Raw genomic sequence first — 18,355 nt, forward strand, 5'->3', positions numbered from 1 at the left:
TACTTGGCAGAAAGAGACATGGATGTAGGTAACTGACTTCCTGGTTGACAAGTATGAACGTTAGACAAGGCAAGTCACCAGCTACTTGAATACCCCAACCAATGGGAACAGGAAGAGTGTATAAGAATGGCATGTTCCTAAGGAAATCCCCCTATCCCTAAATCCTGATTGGCGGAATAATTTGGCACAGATGTTTGTAGATCTCTGGTTTAAAAAGCCCTGTTTATAAGTTCTGTTTAAAAAGTCCTTTAACAAAAAAAAAAAAAAAAAAAAAAAAGTCCTTTAACAGCCAGAGCTATACAGAGCTAGCCAGAGCTTTGGTTTTTTGTCTCAAAAAAAACCAAAATTGAAAAAAAAAATAAAAATGTCCTTTAAAAAAGAACTTTAAGCTGGGCGTGGTGGCGCACGCCTTTAATCCCAGCACTTGGTAGGCAGAGGCAGGCGAATTTCTGAGTTTGAGGCCAGCCTGGTCTACAGAGTGAGTTCCAGGACAGCCAGGGCTACACAGAACAACCCTGTCTCAAAAAAACAAAACAAAACAAAAAAACCCAACAACAAAAAAAAACCCTTTAACTCGGGGTCACTGTTCAGTTCCAGCAACTGGATTGTGGCCCTGATCGCTCATGTTCAATGAACTATTCCTGTCTGACGGAAATTAGTCTTCCTGTGGTCTGTGAGGTCATTCTTGGACCCCAACAAAACAAAACAAACAAACAAACAAACAAACAAAAAACTGATATTGTAAAAGTCCTGCAAGTAGTGTTGGTTTTGAAGGCATGAAGGGGTCCTGGAGAGTAGCTGAGACTTGGTGAGACTTGGCACTGAGTGGCAGGGCTGAACTTCTAAAGAGATGTCAGAGGAGGCCATTGGTGAAGGTGAGTGAATCCTCAATTGCATGAACCCGGGATTGAAGGGAGTGCCTTCATTCCTGTGGGGTATGCTACAGGATACAAAGTCACAGAATTTCAGAGTGCTTGGAGGCTCAGGGAACACTCTGGCTTTGACTAGTCCAGAAGGCAGCAACATTCACTGTGAGGTTGCTCTGAAGCAGAGCTAATTGTGCTGGCTAGTTTTTATGTCCATATGATACAAGCCAGAGTCATTTTGAGAGAGGAAACCTCAACTGAGAAAATGTCCCCACCAGACTGGCCTCTAGGCAAGCTTGTAGAACATTTTCTGGATTAATGATTGATGTGGAAGTGCCCAGCTCACTGTGGGCGGTGCCACCCTTGCACTGGTGACCCTGGGTTGTATAAGAAGGCAGGCCAAACAGGGAAGAAAGAGCAAGCCAGTAAGCAGCACTTCTCCACAGCCTCTGCATCAGCTCCTGCCTCCAAGTTCCTGTCCTGCTTGAGTTCTTGCCCTAACTTTCCTCAGTGATGAACTGTTACCTTGAAGTGTAAGCCAAACAAGCCCTTTCTTCCCCAAGTTATTTTTGGTTATGATGTTTTATCACAGCAATAGAAACCCTAAAAGAACACCATCTGTCTGTCTATCTGTCTATATCTATTATCTGTCTTCTATCTATCTATCTATCTATCTATCTATCTATCTATCTATCATCTCTATCATCTCTATCTCTATTTCCTATATATCTATTATCTATCTATCATATATTTATCTTGTCTCTATTATATATTATCTATCATCTGTCTATATCTATCTATTCATCTACCTATCTATCTACTATTTATCCATTTATCTACTATCATCCATCTGAGACTGAGTCTTTCACTGAACCCGAAGCTCTGCAGTTTAGCTAGACTGGTTAGCCAGGAAGATGTCGAAATTCACCAGCTTTTGCCCCCAACCCTGTCCACAACACTGGGATTACAGACATGGGCCACCATACCTAGCTTTTATGTCAGTGTCGTGCCTCTGAACTCAGGACCTCATGCTTGTATGGCAAGCTCTTTGCCCACTGAACTATCATCTCTCCAGCTCCATTTTCTCCATTTTTTTTTTTTTTTTGAGGCTAGGTCTCCCCTACAAGCTGGCTTTGTACTCATAGGATGACCTAAAACATCTGATCCTCCTGCCTCCTGAGTGCTAGGACTTCATCAGGTACCTCCACATCGATTTCCTATGGTGCCGCGGCTTGAACATAGGACTTCCTGCATGCTAGGTAAACAATTCTACCTATATTTAACCGAGCTTTATCCAGTACCTTATGTTTTAAAATCCCAACAGGTCTAAAGAAAAGTGACTTTCTCTGACTCACCTACATTTGCAGCTCTGCAGCTCTGCAGCACCCAGCCCTGTAGCCTCTGGACGCTCAGTCACTTGTTACTTGACTCCATCTGGCCTGGCCCAAGTAAGAAGGGCAGAGGACAAGGTCCACAGTAAGCGGGAGGGTGTCCCTAGTCCTGCCTTCTCTGTCATCCCCAGGTCAGTTCCAAAGTCCGTCCTGACAACTAGGGACGCTGCTCTTCCTCCCTCCACAGGAGCAAGATGTAAGCCTGGAATTAATGAGATAGAGTAAAATTAGTAGATGCCAGAGCAGCAGCTAGAGAGCAGCCTGCTCCTCCCACCACAGCCCCAGGTTCAAGTAGGTGGAGACGGGGTGTGGAGGACAGCAGGTGTGCAGGTCAGAAGCAGAACTTCCTCAAGCTATCCTTGAAAGTTGGCTCCCAGTGCAGGTGAGCGACCTCAGGGGCTGTCCTGGTCTGTGGGCTGGCTTTGGTAGGGGAGTGCCTTTCCTGGGTGAGTGAGGGGACTGCCTGTCCTGGGTGAGGGGAGCCTGCCTTGTGCTTTTTGTATAACAACCCAGTCTCAGGTATGACACCCCTGAGGTGCGGTCTGTGTTTTCTTAGTTACTACCTGTGACCCACTTGTCCCTGTGCTTTGGGGTGCTGGCTGGAGTTACAATTCAGTCTCTGGGCAGGTCATTTGTCCTTTTTCCTCCGTTTCCCTTACTTCAGATGAGCTAGTGCCCCATTTAGCCTGTCCCTAGGAGTCCTAACCTCTGTTTACCATTCTTGAAACACTGGGAGTATTTTCATTCTTGGGGGATATGCCATGAGATACCAAGTCACAGAATTTCGAAGTGCTTGGATTCTCAGGGAACACCCCGGCTTTGCCAAGTTCAGTAGGTAACAACAGCCACTGTGAGGTATGTTCTGAAGCAGAGCTGACCAGGAGCTGCCTAGTGGCTTCTCTGTACATTGGTAGGCTGGGTAGGTCAGGACTCGGAATCCCTGCTGGGCTCCAGAGGAGATACGGGTATAGATGTCTTGAGTACTGTGGAGAATAGCATTCCATGGTCAGCTGCCCAGGTTCATCCGGGGTCAGCTAAAATCTCTCAGATCTCCATTAGAGAAATCCAAGTTTAGGATTTCAAGAAAAATCAGATGTCTTTGTTAAGAAGAATAGAATGCTAGCTGGCCTCTTGAGGGGCCCACACCTGGCCCCTGGATTCCATGTAGCATGGTTCTGAGGCTCCCAGAAAGAAGTCCAGCACTGGGAGACTCTGAAGTCCTGAGTTCAGTCCAGACATGGGACTCTTCATGGGGAATCAAGAGAGCAAGGGTCCAGAGGGAGAGGAAGGGTGATGCCTACGTAGGAGGTCTAGATGGGGCTTCATTAGCCCTTGATAGTGGCACCAGAAATGTCCATCTTGGCTCCACTGGGCTGTACCCTCTGTACTGGCCCCCAGGCTCTGTGACAATACTGGGCTTGCCCAATAAGACTTTGGAAACTGTTCTTGGCCATTTTGTTTGTTTGTTTGTTTGTTTGTTTGTTTGTTTGTGGCTGTCCTGGCTACTGATCTAACCTAGGAGTCCCAGATTTGACATCTGAGGAAGGTTGGAACGTGTTAAGGCCCTTCCTCTAGAAGGCTGGAGTTGGAACAGCAGGAGTCTGAGTGTCCACTGCTGTCCACTTCACCCTTGCAGCTCAGACCCTCTCACCATGGGACTCTCCTGGAAGGAACGGGTCTTCATGGCTCTGTTGGGAGTTGCAGCAGCCTCTGGCCTCACCATGCTCGTCCTCATCCTGGTGAAGGCAATCAATGTTCTCTTGCCTGCAGACACCAAGGTTTGCTCAGGGACCTAACGAGGATGTTGGGCTGGGTGACCAGGATGTTGGCCTCAACACCTTTCTGGTTCCATATTATCCCTAGTTTGGGATTGTGTTTGATGCCGGCTCCTCCCACACATCCCTGTTTGTGTACCAGTGGCCAGCAAACAAGGAGAAGGACACAGGAGTGGTCAGCCAGGCCCTGACTTGCCAGATAGAAGGTCAGTGGACAGTTATGTGGCAGCCACTGCTGCCTGGCTTGGACTCCCAGGAAGCCCAGTGGGAGAGACCACTTGGTGACAAACGGGAGCGACATTTCTAGTTCTCAGGGAAGCACATTCACCTAAAAGAAAAGGCCTTAGAGCACTGAAATAAGACACAGGATCACACACTCGGGCTGGCTCTGATGAGAATTCACAGAGATCTCAGACCCTGTACCTCCCCCCCAGGGACTGGGGCTAACATTCCTTCATCCAGTCCCACATCTGCCCTCTAGCCAGGACCCTCTCTGGCATCCTGAGCTTCCCACTAGGTCTACACTGCACTGATGACAGGGGCCACCAGGTTCATTTCCTGGGGCTCCTTTCAATTCTAGAGACCAAAAGCCTGAGTCCAGGGATGGCAGAGCCACACTCTCCAGAAGCCCCAAAGTGGGAGAAGCTCAGGTTTCCTACCTTTCCCTCTAAGAACTGTCGTCAATACACTTGGGGTCCACTATGCAACCAAACTAGCTTTATCTATAGGTCTCCTTTGTTATTTTAGACAGGGTCTTGCTGTGTATCCCAGATTGACCCTGATCCCTCAATCCCCTGCCTCAACCTCCTGAGCACTGTGATTATAGACAAGCACCATCATGCCCCATTCAAAAATCTTAATTGATTTTGGAAATATTCTTCTTCCAACAAAGGTCACATTCACAGGTTTCAAACATCTCTGGTGGCTGTCATTCAGTCTCAACCTTTAGATTTGGAGCCTTTCCCTAGGGCACTGTGTTTCAGGACCTGGAATCTCTTCCTATACCTCTGACCCGACACAGGCTGGGGAAAGCCTGAAGAGCTGCCTGGAGGAGGCGCTGGCGTTGATCCCACAGGCCCAGCATCCAGAGACGCCCACATTCTTGGGGTCCACAGCAGGAATGAGGCTGCTCAGGTGACACAGTCACAGGCTGCATCTGTTAGGGTCACTCACAAAAGCCAGGCACCCTGGGTTGAACTAACTGCAGTAGAGATTGGGGTGAGGAACCAGAGGTTGGGACGAGGCTTTCCTCTGCTCATGGTCCTTTCTGCCCAGCCAGAAGAACAGCTCTCAGGCAAGAGACATCCTAGCTGCAGTCTCCCAGACACTAAGCAAGTCTCCTGTGGATTTTTGGGGTGCTAAGATCTTGGCTGGGCAGGATGAAGGTGCCTTTGGTTGGATCACCATCAACTATGTCCTGGGAATGCTCCTGAAGGTGCAGGGGTAGCCTAAGGGTGAAGGGTTGGTCTGACAGGCCAGTGCCTATGGGTGGCTGGCCAACGGCTGGGGCCAGTGTGGCTGCCTAGAGAGCTAAGCACTTCATCTGTGGTCAGTATTCCTCTGGACAGTGGATCCTGCCTGAAGAGGGGATGCTAGTTGGTGCTCTGGACCTTGGTGGAGCCTCCACGCAGATCAGCTTCGTGCCTCAGGGCCCCATCCTGGACCAGAGCACCCAAGTCACCTTCCGCCTGTACGGTGCCAACTACAGTGTCTACACTCACAGCTACCTCTGCTTTGGGCGGGACCAGATCCTGAACAGGCTCCTGGCTAAGCTGGCACAGGACAGGTTGGTATGTGAAAGGGTGGAGAGGTGGGATGGTGTGGGTAGAGTGGAGGGGTGGATCAGAGCTTAGAGCTAATGCCTTTTCCTCTCTCTGCAGAGCAGCCAGGTGGCCCCGGTCAGACACCCATGCTACCACAGTGGCTACCAGGCCATACTGCCACTGAGTTCCTTGTATGACTCACCCTGCATCCACACTACAGATTCCCTGAACCACACCCAGAACCTCACAGTTGAAGGGACAGGCGACCCTGGGAACTGTGTGGTAGCTCTCCGAAGTCTCTTCAACTTCTCCAGCTGTAAGGGCCAGAAGGATTGTGCTTTCAATGGCATCTACCAGCCTCCTGTGCACGGCCAGTTCTATGTAAGCATGGCTTCCCAAATCCTGGCTTCTTTCTGGAGCCCCAGAGGCCATAAGGACAGGTTGAACAGGAGGTGCCCTGGCTGGCTCTTAGGGACTTCAGTGCCTATGGGGACACCTGACTGTCATACCGCAGCCCTCCCTCAGGCTTGCACAGCCTTCTCTACTTCCCCAGGCATTTTCCAACTTTTACTACACCTTCCATTTCCTGAACCTCACGTCCAGGCAATCACTGAACACTGTCAACGACACTGTCTGGAAGTTCTGTCAGAAACCCTGGAAACTGGTGGGTGACCTTGGATACCTACCCTAGCCCTGTCTCCATACCATACCTTGGGTAGGCAGGGCCTTTGGGGTCTTGTGGGGTTTTCTTGGACAGAGATTTGTGATAAAGTTCCCTTTAGGAAGCAGAAGTGGGGAGGAAAAGGCCCAGGGCACCGATGTTATCAGCCTCTGGTTGTTATGAGGTTGGCCACCTAGCTGGAGGGTGATTTCCACAGGGATTTGCAAAAGGACTTTCTGAAACACTTAACAGTCTCCCGATGTCTGGAGACTGGATGGATGGAGGTCCCACCATAGCTGGGAGAGGTGCCCCAAGGTCATGGAACCTCACTTTACTGATCAGTTTCTGGAACCCAAGGTGGAAGTCAGCTATCCTGGGCAGGAGCGCTGGTTACGGGACTACTGTGCCTCGGGTCTGTACATCCTCGTATTGCTGCTGGAGGGCTACAAATTCAGTGAGGAGACCTGGCCCAACATCCAGTTCCAGAAGCAGGTGACTGCCCTAAGAATCTAGGCATGTCTGGATCAGGGTGAGAATGGGATAGGGCCCAGGACAGCCACCCAGCAGCCCTGAAGAGCCATGTGTCTCACAGGCAGGTGACACAGACATTGGCTGGACACTGGGCTTCATGCTGAACCTGACAGGCATGATTCCAGCTGAGGCACCGACCCACTGGCGGGCTCAGAGCTACAGCATCTGGACGGCTGGAGTAGTATTCGCAGTGCTGACCCTTGTGGCCATTCTTGGGGCAGCTGCCATCCAGATCTTCTGGACCCAGGACTAGGTAGAAACCAAGCTGAAGTAGATCACAGTCAACAATATCTAAAGCAGAAGTGTTGAGTCAACAGTGACAACACAGCTGTTTGTGTTGTCAACCTTGTGATCCACCATCAACTGTTCTTAGGAAAGAAGGCCTTTGGCACACAGGACCTTCTGAGCAGATCCTAGATGCCTGCCCTTATGAACCCCTGACCTTTAAGGACTCCAGTCCATCAATTGGGCCAGGAGGGCCAATTGCTGATAGTACTGACTCCTTTATGCCCTCAGGATAGCACTGGCTATGGGGACTGATGTTGTCCATAGGATAGAAACAGGAGAGGCAGCTGTTGGAATAGTGCCACCTCAGAAGGCTGTGGCCAGCCCAGCAGAGACTCCCTGCTTCCTCACTATATCAGACTAGACCAGACAGTCAGAGTCCAGCTCTGGGGCCAGCCCAGCTTCTTCACACAAGAGCCTGTGGTTGGATTCTCTTTATCATCAATCCCAGAATATAGATCAAGTTGGGAATGAGGGAATCATTTTTGTTTGCTTGTTTGCTTGTTTAATTAAAGCTGGTTTTGTCATGGTATTTATTGCTAGTTCTGGTCTCCTGGCTGGGGTCCCAGTACAAGCATGGCTTCCACATAGGCGCCAGCTGGGACCACAAAGCACTTAGGGAAAATGCCAACGCAGCCATCTCGGTGTCCCTCCAGCCATGCTTCGTCCACTGTGGAGACATGTTGGGTGCTGTGTATGCTTACAACAAAGACTGAGCCCTAGAGAGCAGAGTCCCCACCAGGCCTGGGCAAGCCAGTAGTGTCGGGCAGGAAAGGGCAGCCTTTTACCTTCACACAGGACATCCACCGTGTCCCCTTGGTGGAAGTCCAAATCCTCCGGTCTTTGGGCACGATAGTTGTACTGAGCTACTACTTGGTAGAGGACTGGCCGGCCCCAGACCCCCTGTAACAGAAGGGTAGGCTTAGGGGCAGCAGAGGGGCTTCTCTTCCAACTGTCTGGGATGCCCACAGCAGGCATCATGGTCTCTCCCCTTGGCTCACCTGGCACTGGAGCTGCAACCCTCCTGGGCCCACGGGCACATTCCTCCATATACTCTGCAGGGACTCCTCCGTGGAGATGGGAATCCAGGATCTCTCCTCTCCTGGGGCTTTGTAACTGCACAGGAAGTCCTGAGGGTGAGCTCCAGTATGTAGGGGGAGTACCTACTACCTGGTCTTTCCCTAAAGGAAACTAACTTCTGTGGCTCTCCACTGTGCCTGGCCTTTACTTCCAGTGGCTGCCTAGATTCTTAGGCCTAGAGCTAAGGGAGCCTTAGCTTTGATCCTGTCCTGGGCCTGAAAAATGACGACTTCAGAGCAAAACAACAACAGAAGTCTTTCTCTTCAGTTCAGAAGAGCCCTCACTTCCTCGTAGCTCAGATCCATCCTTTTGTACCGTAGCTTAGAGTCCCCATGCTCACAGCTTTCTGACTTACCTGAGCTGCCCTGTCTGCGTCTGGTGAAGGAGGGCTTGAGCTAGTAGTGTCTGAAAACTGGACAGGCCAGTTCCTCTTGGGACCTTCAGGGGCACAGTAAAGTGGCACTGCACAGTGACAGTCACCAAGGATTCAGGGTCCTTTGTAGCTGCTCCCTGAGGACAAAAACAGGGCTGCTTAGCCTTTGAAGGAAGGTTTATTCTTGGAGCCAAGGAATCAGAATAGAGGCTGGGCTGAAAGGTCAAAGAGAATCTGAGATATGACCTTCCTTGCTCCAAGTGGCTGATGAGAGGGGACTGGAGAGCAGGATAGCTCTTACCTCAGATCCTGAGGAAACTTCAGAGGGGCCTGGACCAGGCCTTCTGGATGCCAGCAAACTATCATATAGGCCAGGGCTCGTGTGACCACCTTTTCATAAAGGAGACACTTTGAAGTAGCTGGCCCCTACCCCAAACTTTCCTTAAGGGACAAGTGCCCACGCCCCAGCTCTCCTGAAGAGGCTCCTCCTACCCGTAGTGCTCAGGACCCTCTTACACATAGATGAGGATGGCTGGTGGCCAGCATGCTCCGCCTGGGACCTCTGCAAAGGTAGACAGTGGTCAAAGGGATCTCACAAGTGTGGGTCCTCACACATGCCAGCTGCAGCCATGGTAACACATTTTGTTTAGTTAGTTTTGTTACATCTTACATTATACAAAACTATTTGTGTATAAATTGTTTAAAAGTTATTTATGCACAATTTGAACACATACCAGGGCTTTTACTATTTACATTGCCAAGTTTCCTTCAGGTGTGATAGGGGCTACACTCTTCTACTGAAAAGCATGTTTAGCTGGATGTTGAGAGCCTACTCTGTATGTGAAGAGGTTACACGAGCATTTTGTAGGTAAGGGTAAAGTATAGTCCAGGTAAGACACTTGGCCAAGTTTCAATAGAGTTAACCTTTTCTTCAGAAGTTTGCAACTCACACTTCAGCCTTGACACTCAGGAGGGTTTTGCTCCAAGTGTGAGCTCTTGTATTATATCTACATAGATCTGTTCTGTGCCATGAATCAAGTAGAATAAATGTGACTATAGCCTTCCTATCCTTTCCCTTCCAACGAAGTCTTCAGCTCGCACTTGAGTTGGTAACCTGGCTACTCTCTAGTTGTTGAGTTCTGCATCCTTGAGTGCCCTTGTTAAAGGATGCATTTCCATTGTATGCTGGCCTTGCTGGTGTTGTCTGGTAGTGTTTCCTAGATGTTCCTTGGTGGGTTTTTGCCTTTGTTGGGTTTGTATAAACAATTGTGTGTGTGTGTGTGTGTTTGTGTGTGTGTGTGTGTGTGTGTGTGTGTGTGTGTGTGTGTGTGTGTTGCTTGAGGGTGGACCTAGAGTACAAGAGTCTTGAGATGGTGGGTCTGGACTCAGGGCAGAAACTCCCTGGACTCTGTCCTAGCACGGTCAACGGTTAAAGATATAGTCTGGGAGTTTAGCCAGCAGCTAGTAGGAAGTCATTATCCAAACTTCTCTGGGAGTAAATTCATGGTAGGCCCACACCATAGGCATGCCTTGGGATACAATTGAGTCCCCATAGGCCTGGAGTCTACAGATTGCCCTGCATCAGTGGAGAGTCAGTCTACTTCCTAGGTCTTCTATCAATCCTTAAATCTCAATGCTGGCTTCCCCACTGACCCTGAGAGGTCCAGGACAGAGTCTTAGGAGGTGCCCAGCCTAGGGTGCCCTGAGTTGGAGAGGAGGTGGGGACCTCTACCCTCTGTGGGACACTCATGGATGTGGCTTGTGAAATGGTCTTAAAGAGACACTATGGAAATTCACTGTGTGACCCTTATGAAGCTTACAGTTCAGGACAGGGGCTGGCAGATGCAGGTTTAAGTCCTAGGGATTTTGGGTATAATTGTTCAAAAGGACATTGCACTGTTGGATTATAATGAACTAAAGACTGGATCACATGGAACTGACTGTCCTGTGTCCTGCAATAAGCTCATGTCAAGCTTTCTTCAAGTGCTCACCACTGGCTCATGGGCCTGCTCCAGGGAAGCAAGGGTTCCTGCCTAACTCCTCTTCACAAGGGCTTGGAAGGCTTGCAATGGCCAGGAAGGAAGACATTGTTTGGTCCTTCCGACCTATCTTTCCCCAGACTATCAAGTGGTCTGATCACCACACATCCAACAGAGGCTCCAATCTGTTGTTAACAGCCACCATCTGGTCCCTGTGGTGGGTTTCAATGTGTGCCAGTGAGTAGGCCCTACTAGCCCCATCGCCTGGTATGACTGCCTCACCACATCCATGGCCCGGTTGTTGAGGAAGCTTCCTGTTCTCTCAGCTTGGGTGAATAAATGAGAGTGGTCAGTCATCCCAGCCTGGATGTCTCAGGGAGAGGAGGATGTTGTGGGTGCCAACTCTTTGAAGGTTTAGGTTTCAGGTTACAGGAGGATATGTACTCTTATTCTCAAGGCTTTTCCACCATGGGGCTCAAGCCCATCTGACCTAAATCTTGTTTTCTGTAAAACCAGACAAAGTTAGGCCTGGATCTGCTTGCTGCCTACACACCTACCTGCTGAGGCTGGGCGTTGTGGTCATCAGGAATGACAGAAGCCACCACCTAGTGGGGGCAGGAACACAGCTGGATTAGGGCCCCACTGGATCTGCTCCCCCAGGTCCCCAATTCCCGGCACCTCCATGGCTTTATGCTGCGGGGTGTGGGCTACATCTAGCTCAAGCCTGCTGAACCACTGCAGCTAAAACAAAGCAAAGCAGCCCAAAGGTGTGACCAAGAGAAACATTTGTGCTAATAATATCAACTTAATTTTATTATAACTTGTTAACTATTTTTGTTTCTTATAACAGTCTTCTGCTGTGATAAGTGGACTCTGATAGATGCACAAATACAATTTCCTCTCCACCTGTACTGAGTTTGCATCAGGGCAGTTTCACAAGCAGTGTGCACCTCAAGTGGCTGCTCATGGTCACACAGTGTTGGCAGACCCAGCACTAGTGACCACAGGTGTGTGGCCAGCCCAGGGGTCATCACTGCAATGCCAAGAGGACCCTTCTTTGTGACACTGCTAGTAACTGTTTTCCTGAGTTCCTCTTATATTTGGAGGTGGGATACTCCGACATAGCCTGTGGTTTAGGGGGCATGATATGGCCCAGGCTGGCCATCCACTTCTGGCATCTTTGCTGTCTATGGCAGAGGTATGGAAACAGACACATGTGAAGATGCAGACACTGGCAACATCTGGGAGAAGAGTATAGGGTGAGGGAGAGCACCACCAGGGATTCCCATCAAAAGACCTGAGCCCTCCTTTGATGTTGACTTCTGGTAAGTTCTGCCTTCAGTCTACAGCCTCGTGTGAATGAATGCTCACCCCAGCCCTAGGAGCCTTGTGCCCACTTTCTACCTTCTGACTTTCAAATGGCCTAGACTATACCTAACTGTCCTCATAAACATACTAGATGTCCAGTGCAGGGGCCAGCCACACCATTAGCTTGACATAGGCTACATTTTGGCAGCTGAGTCCCTGAGCTGGAAAATACCCTAGCGTTTTACCTTAGCCTTGCCAAGGAAATCCATGGGCTCCAGATGTTTTAGGTATCGCCTGGGAGGCTGGAAGACCTCACCCTTGGGCACTTGCTGTAGCTGTAGGGGTACCTGTTTCTGAGATGGAACATGTAAACTGGGTTAGCCACAGCTGCAAGAGCCCTGAGCCTTGACGCAGAAGGGGCTGCCTGGACTCCATTCATACATGATGATACAGGAAGTATGAGGCACCCAGGCTACCCACCTCTCTCCATGTCTTGTAGTTCGTTTTGAAGGAGTAAGCTAGAGAACCTGACCCCGTACCAATCTGACTGTCACCTGCCCTACTCACCTGCACTTTGTCCATGGCAATGTCCAGGATGTCTTGAGCCCCCTCTGGCCATTTGGAGATTGCCTCCACTAGAGTATTGGCAGCCTTGGTCCAGAGCCCTGCCTGGCACTGTGCTGATGCCATGTTGTATAGGACCTAGGAACAAGGATGGACATGACTGGCACTGTGCTGATGCCATGTTGTATAGGACCTAGGAACAAGGATGGACATGACTGCAGGGGCCAGGACCCCCAGGTAGTCCTCATATGAGTTCCCCAGTTACAGTAGCTGAAGGTTCGACAAGACCACCTGCTGCCTGACTGGCTCAGTTGTCATGCCCCTTATCTGTTTAGTCCTGGAGGGGCCATGTTTTGCTTTGGACTTTTCTGTTTGAAGCAGATTTCCCTTTTAAAGTGTCTTCCTTATGGGGGATGAGGGGGCAGTTGGAGGGATGGCTCAGTGGTTAAGAATACTTGCTGCTCTTCCCAAGTCTTGGGTTAGACTCCCAACTCTCACACAGTGGCTCACAAAGTCTCCCCTTATCTGACACCCTCCCAATTTCTACACCGTGCCACCACCTTTAGCTGACCCTATGCCTCTGAGTCTAGAGTATGTTTAAGGGCTCCCATTGACAATGCAGGGACAATCAGGACCCCACATACAATGGAACACAGCATTCTCGTGGGCAAAGAGGACTGAGGTAAGGCTATCTTAAACCCTCTCTGACAGGCAGATAAACTCACACAATGCTGTGACCCCACTCTTCCTTCATCCTGGAGATGTAAGCACATAGCAGACTTAGCTTTGCTACAAGGAGAGAAACCTACCTTCTCTTCCTACTGCTGTGTTCCAACTGTTTCCTCTGGCTCAGCTATAGGTACTGCTGAGCCAAACCCTTTCCCCCTAAACCGTCTGTCACCTTGTCATGACCTTCAAGTATATTCTTTTTTTATCTGTTTTTGGAGCCCTGGATTTCAGGGATCCAAAAGTCTTTGGCTGGACAGAACGCCTCATTCTGCATGGCTGACCATGACAGCAACACCAACATAAAGGTGACAAGCCCTGGCAGACTCCAGACTTCACCCTAGGACTCCAGTCAGGACCTCAGACTACATTATAGGGCCCTTATTGCAAATCAGGGCCATGGCAGAGCCTTAGACCTTTCATAAACCCCAGACCCACAGAGAGCACCTCTAAGCTCAGTGACACTGCTTGGCATGGGACCTCTGCACAAGCCAATGCTCACTTACCTCCCAGGCTTGCAATTTGAAGTTCAGACCCAGTTGTGTGTAGTCAATGACAGCATTGTCCCTCAGCTGTGCCAGGGCCAACTGGAAGTCAGACACAGCCTCCTGGAACCTGTGGGCATCAGGGGTCTCTCAGTAGCTACAAAGGAGTTGCTGAACCTCTGAAGGGTGTTTTGGGATATTCCACCCATCTTTCTCTCTGTGTCAGCTCTGGGAGACCTGGAGGCAATAGCAGTCACCTTCATGGGTACTCAAGTCCAGAGGAGTGTGCTTAACTGAAGTTTACTGTCTAATTCTGCTTGGCCACTTGAACACCTACTCTCTGCACCTGACAGGGGACCATGCCTATATCCCCAAACCCCTTCTAACTGTTCTGGTCATTTCTTTCCTGCCCCTTAGGCTCTAATCTTATGAGGCCTTCACTAATCTCTGAACTTCCAACTGTGGATGAAATCTCTGTCCCTAACCAGATATTCCACTTTCCCCAGTCACCCTTCCTTGGCACTGGGGCCTGTAACCCTGATTATCTCTCCTCCCTTCCTCCTCTTGGAAGCTGGGTAGCCATGGGTATCTTGGGATAAGCCCTGGTTTTCACATCTGCAAATTGGCTATAAATACAGTGACCTTACTATTACAGACATAGGGAGAGAGCCAGGGATGTTGAGAAAGTACTATAAATTTTGACAGGGACAAGAGGCATGTATGGGGGCCCCAGGCTAACCAGAGCATTCTCACTGAGGCTGGAGGGGATCTAGGTGCAAGCATGGGTTTGCAGAGACAAAGAACCATCCAATAAGGAACAGGGGATACCGCTGTGTTCTCACCTCTGCAGCTGGAAATTGGCCACTCCCCGCTGGAGGAAGCCAACAGCCATGCAGGTGTCCTTAGTCACTGCTTGGTCAAATGCCTAGGGACAAAAATGTGTGTGGAACACTAAACTCAGTAACTGAGGAACCCAAAGCCACAAACATACATGGAAATGTATCAACAGCTGAGGACCACTGTCCAGTTAAAGCCTGGAAAGTGTGTTACTGCATAGATTTCTCAGCTGCCCCAAGCACCTCACAACAGACTCAGGGCACAGCCCCATGGCATAGAAACCCAATTCTTCCACAAGGAGCACAGAGCTAGAAGAAAACGCCCCCCAGTATCAATAAAAGTCATCTCTGGGAGACAGGACTGTGTAAATTTTGGACTTTAAAAAATCTCTTTGCAGGAGCTAGAGAGGGCTGCTCTTCCAGAGGTCCTGAGTTCAATTCCCAGCAAGCTCATGGTGTTTCAGAACCATCTGTAATGGAAGAACTCACATACATAAAATCCATTAATAACTGTTTTTAAATCTCCTTTGGTAGTTCCCACGAAACGGCACACAAGTGTGTGGATTAGAATCAGAACACAGAAGTCTTCTGTACACAGGCACCTGCTGCGGTTTCCTACCACCTTGCCTGGCCAGGCGAGGGCTGACTGTGAGCTGGGTCTGACTTTGAAGCTTTCTCATGTCCAGGAAATGGCATGGCTGCTCACAGATCCATCCAACACTACAGCTTCACACCGACACGTTCAAGTGCAACCTCGTGAGACCTGTACACTTAGATTTCCTTATTGCAGTCAGTTATACCACCCACTTCTCAACGTTTCCAGGTCTGGCCAGTGTGCCTGTGCTTGTACACAAGTAAGTTTTATTGACTCAAGGCAGTGCCTCTTCTTCTTCTTATGATAGAGCATTTCAAACTCTCTAGTTACAGTGTGAGGAGGGGAGCGTGGGACTTACTCACTGTTGAACCAGCTGGTAACAGATCATTACGTTCCCTTTCCTGAACAATAACCTTTTTGTTTTTTGGTTTGGCTTGGTTTTGGTTTTTAAGACTGAATTTCTCTGTGTAGCCCTGGAACTGGAACTTTCCTGGAACTCACTTTGTAGACTAGGCTAGCCTCAAACTCAGAGACCTGTTTGCCTCTGTTGGCTTCAAACTTCAGATGTGCAGAGCCTACCTCTGTCTCCAGAGGGATTAAAGGCAGGCATCACTATTCGTGGCTCAAACAAAACCCTTCTAATGAAGAAACAATAGGTACAGATAAATATGTAAGACGTAATAGAAGAGAGCTGGCAAGATGGCTCAGTGGGTAAGGATACTTGCCACCATGCCTAATGACCTGCGTTTGATCACTAGGTTCCACATGGGAAAGAGAAAACTGACTCCCACAAGTTTCCTCCTGATTTATACACACATGTAAATAAATAAATAATTAAGGCTTCCAGAAAGAAATAATAAAGAGACCATCTCCACACAGCCCAGGTTTCTGCTCTCACCCTTGGTCTTGGGTGTCTTTGCTTTCCATCTGTGGTGTCCAGGTAGGTCTGCGTTGTAGGCAGAGTGCTGAGGGCTTCTATCATACACCCAGGAATGGTGAACATGAAGGGGGGATGCCCTGATGCTCACTCTACAGTGTGCTCCCCTGAGTAGGTCTGCTTTGAGAAGCAGGTGGAGATTCATGTGAGTGCTCACTCAGAACCGGAATGACAGACTGTGTGCCACCATCCCATCACAAGCATCTGCTGAAATGCACACTATCAGAGGACGTGCAGAGCCCCTGACTGCTCTGACCCAGCCACCAGCCTGCCTTCGGGTATGCTCCTTCCTCAGTCCTGAGCACCAGAGAGCCTGGGCAGGCCAGGTCTGGTACAGTTGCCGCATTTGGCTTATATGGCTATAGAGACTGAAGGCGCCCTGCTTCCCATTCTGGTCTCAACAAAAAGAGGGGTCTTCTAACCACAAAGCTCCAACCTGCCTCAGGCAGGCACTAAGAGAGGACATTAGTTGAACAATCTCTACGTAAATGACAGGGTAAAGGGCAGGGATTCCTCCCCTTCTTCTATGTTGACTATAAGGTGCGGAAGAGCGTCTTTTTCCAGGATGCCCATTGGAAGATAAGGTTTTATGTTCGCAGTCACATCTTCATCTGCATTCCCCTAAAGCCTCCACCAGGGATGTGAGAGGGGAATCTGTTATCCAGTCCTGGGGTGCTTACCCGCAGCGCAGCCTCGGGATCCCCTGCCATCAGATGCACACAGCCCCTGTTAAAGTACATCCTAGCCAGCGGCTCTCGGACATCTGAGAAGAAGCACAGCGCAGAGTCCCAGTCTTCGCGTGCCACGGCCAGCACACCCCGGTGCCAGTCCCGTATCTGATCCCCTAGAGAGCTCATGGAGCGGGGACGCCTGCTTTGAGGCGAAGGAAGTTAGCGATTCTAGCTGGAGCGCGTGGGACAGGAGGAGGGTGCCCCACAGAAGCTGGGAGGCCGTAGGCCAGGGCCAAGGGGACCGGGACAGCAATGAGAAGCAGCTGGTAGCAAGACAACTGGAGTTGTGACAGTCGGTCCTTGAAACTGAGTAGATGGCCCAAGGCTTAGGCCCCTCTCTCACGCCCCGCCTAGAACTACTTAAACAAGTCCCTAGCACTGAGGAGAGGGTCTATGATCACATAGCCACACCCCTGCATTCGTCAGGCCTATCTGTCCACTCCCTGGCTTAGCTCAACGCCAATGAAACCACGGTTATCTCAATATGGACACGCCTTCTCCACCTCCTAGTTCTTGCCAGGAAGCAGGTGTGAGCACGCCCCTTACTCAAGCCAAGCCCACACCATCTTTTTTCTGGCAAGTTCAGAACTTCAGTGTGCCCTAGATGGGCCCCCGACGTCTATTATGCAAAACTGCAGAGTGTTTGGGGAAACCCCGGGGAAAGTGCTGCACGACCGGGCCAAGGTTCCGGGGTCAGTATGGACGGTGCATTGCAGAGCTGCTTGCTCAGAGGTCAGCGTGGTCAGGCAAGTGGGCGGCCTAAAGGAGAAACAATCTAAAGGCTGGTAGAGCTCGACCTCCAGACCCGCCTCTTCAGAAGTGACCGGGTGGGCTTGGAGACTCTGGAGCAACAAGATGGGCCGGACTGGATGCCATGTGGCTAGGCCTTAGAAGCCGGATTGGGGCCTCGGAGTCAGGTGTATCGGTCGGTGGTGGGGCAGCCCGCGAGGGCTTTCTCCACTAGTGGGCGCTGGCCTGGCTGCTACTCTCCCTTGCGAGTGTGGCCATTGGGACTGAGTCTTCTACACTGCTCTCCAGGTGGATCACAGCTATCCAGAAAAACTAGCGGTTGGACAGGGATTGTGTCTTGTATAGACAGGTGGGGCAGCCCAATGTAGACTCTGCAGGACACCCAGAAGTTGATGTCCACCTTCATAATCTTGCTCGAATAAGGCCCATCCACAGTATGGGAGTCATGTGCCTTCCCCAAACTGCTGATACCAACATTAATCTCTACTGAAGTTTTCTCCCTGACATTTGGGGCACCATGGCTTGGCAGGGTTGACACATGAAATAACACCACAACACCCAATCCAAGTAGCTAGGCTCAGCTGTATCGTGGGCTCATTACCCTTCCTTGCCTGGTTGTTGATCCCCTGTACTCAGAGTCACAGCTGATTCTCCTTCCTGTGTGACGCAGGACAGCTAACTTTTCATTCCTCCATACGTGTAACAATGGCAGCAATCAA

At 50.0% G+C, this 18,355-nt stretch overlaps 2 protein-coding genes across 7 annotated transcripts; one reads left to right on the plus strand and one right to left on the minus strand.

Annotated features, from left to right (window-relative positions):
* Positions 1–1,383: 1,383 nt before the first annotated feature.
* Entpd8 (ectonucleoside triphosphate diphosphohydrolase 8) lies at positions 1,384–7,807 on the plus strand. Of its 5 annotated transcripts, XM_011239191.2 has the most exons (13): positions 1,384–1,399; positions 1,980–2,125; positions 2,234–2,314; positions 2,445–2,639; positions 3,894–4,035; positions 4,121–4,238; positions 5,016–5,166; positions 5,308–5,467; positions 5,586–5,822; positions 5,913–6,176; positions 6,399–6,459; positions 6,814–6,948; positions 7,049–7,804. In XM_011239191.2, exons 5-12 carry the CDS (start codon positions 3,910–3,912, stop codon positions 6,912–6,914), a joined length of 1,218 nt encoding a protein of 405 aa, XP_011237493.1. In that variant the 5' UTR covers positions 1,384–1,399; positions 1,980–2,125; positions 2,234–2,314; positions 2,445–2,639; positions 3,894–3,909; the 3' UTR covers positions 6,915–6,948; positions 7,049–7,804. The 5 variants fall into 5 exon arrangements, with proteins under 5 accessions (XP_011237493.1, NP_082369.1, XP_030107962.1 ...); NM_028093.1 differs by lacking the exons at positions 1,384–1,399; positions 1,980–2,125; positions 2,234–2,314 and having other exon boundaries at positions 2,411–2,639; positions 6,349–6,459; positions 7,049–7,807; XM_030252102.1 differs by lacking the exons at positions 1,384–1,399; positions 1,980–2,125; positions 2,234–2,314; positions 3,894–4,035; positions 4,121–4,238 and having other exon boundaries at positions 2,533–2,639; positions 6,349–6,459.
* Positions 7,755–17,293, minus strand: Noxa1 (NADPH oxidase activator 1). Of its 2 annotated transcripts, none has more exons than NM_001163626.1 (12): positions 16,836–17,293; positions 14,630–14,712; positions 13,809–13,917; positions 12,580–12,714; positions 12,258–12,365; positions 11,262–11,309; positions 9,242–9,287; positions 9,027–9,115; positions 8,708–8,862; positions 8,274–8,388; positions 8,061–8,175; positions 7,755–7,942 (listed from the first exon to the last, which is right to left on the minus strand). In NM_001163626.1, the coding sequence occupies exons 1-12, from the start codon at positions 17,010–17,012 to the stop codon at positions 7,812–7,814; spliced, it is 1,311 nt and encodes a 436-aa protein (NP_001157098.1). In that variant the 5' UTR covers positions 17,013–17,293; the 3' UTR covers positions 7,755–7,811. The 2 variants fall into 2 exon arrangements, with proteins under 2 accessions (NP_001157098.1, NP_757341.3); NM_172204.4 differs by having other exon boundaries at positions 9,218–9,287.
* Between the last annotated feature and the right edge of the window lie 1,062 nt (positions 17,294–18,355).

Source organism: Mus musculus, chromosome 2 (assembly GCF_000001635.26).
Source record: "Mus musculus strain C57BL/6J chromosome 2, GRCm38.p6 C57BL/6J".
In the NCBI taxonomy this organism is placed as follows: domain Eukaryota; kingdom Metazoa; phylum Chordata; class Mammalia; order Rodentia; family Muridae; genus Mus; species Mus musculus.

Bases quoted from the DNA above. Each gene is read 5' to 3' on its own strand.
- Entpd8 (NM_028093.1), top strand. From the start codon at position 3,910: ATGGGACTCTCCTGGAAGGAACGGGTCTTCATGGCTCTGTTGGGAGTT. The intron at 5,823-5,912 runs GTATGTGAAAGG...CTCTCTCTGCAG, and splicing joins AGCTGGCACAGGACAGGTTG to AGCAGCCAGGTGGCCCCGGT. The intron at 6,177-6,348 runs GTAAGCATGGCT...CTACTTCCCCAG, and splicing joins CTGTGCACGGCCAGTTCTAT to GCATTTTCCAACTTTTACTA.
- Noxa1 (NM_172204.4), bottom strand. From the start codon at position 17,012: ATGAGCTCTCTAGGGGATCAGATACGGGACTGGCACCGGGGTGTGCTG. The intron at 8,389-8,707 runs GTAAGTCAGAAA...CTTCCTGTGCAG, and splicing joins ACGCAGACAGGGCAGCTCAG to TTACAAAGCCCCAGGAGAGG. The intron at 7,943-8,060 runs GTAAAAGGCTGC...ATGTCTCCACAG, and splicing joins GGTGGATGTCCTGTGTGAAG to TGGACGAAGCATGGCTGGAG.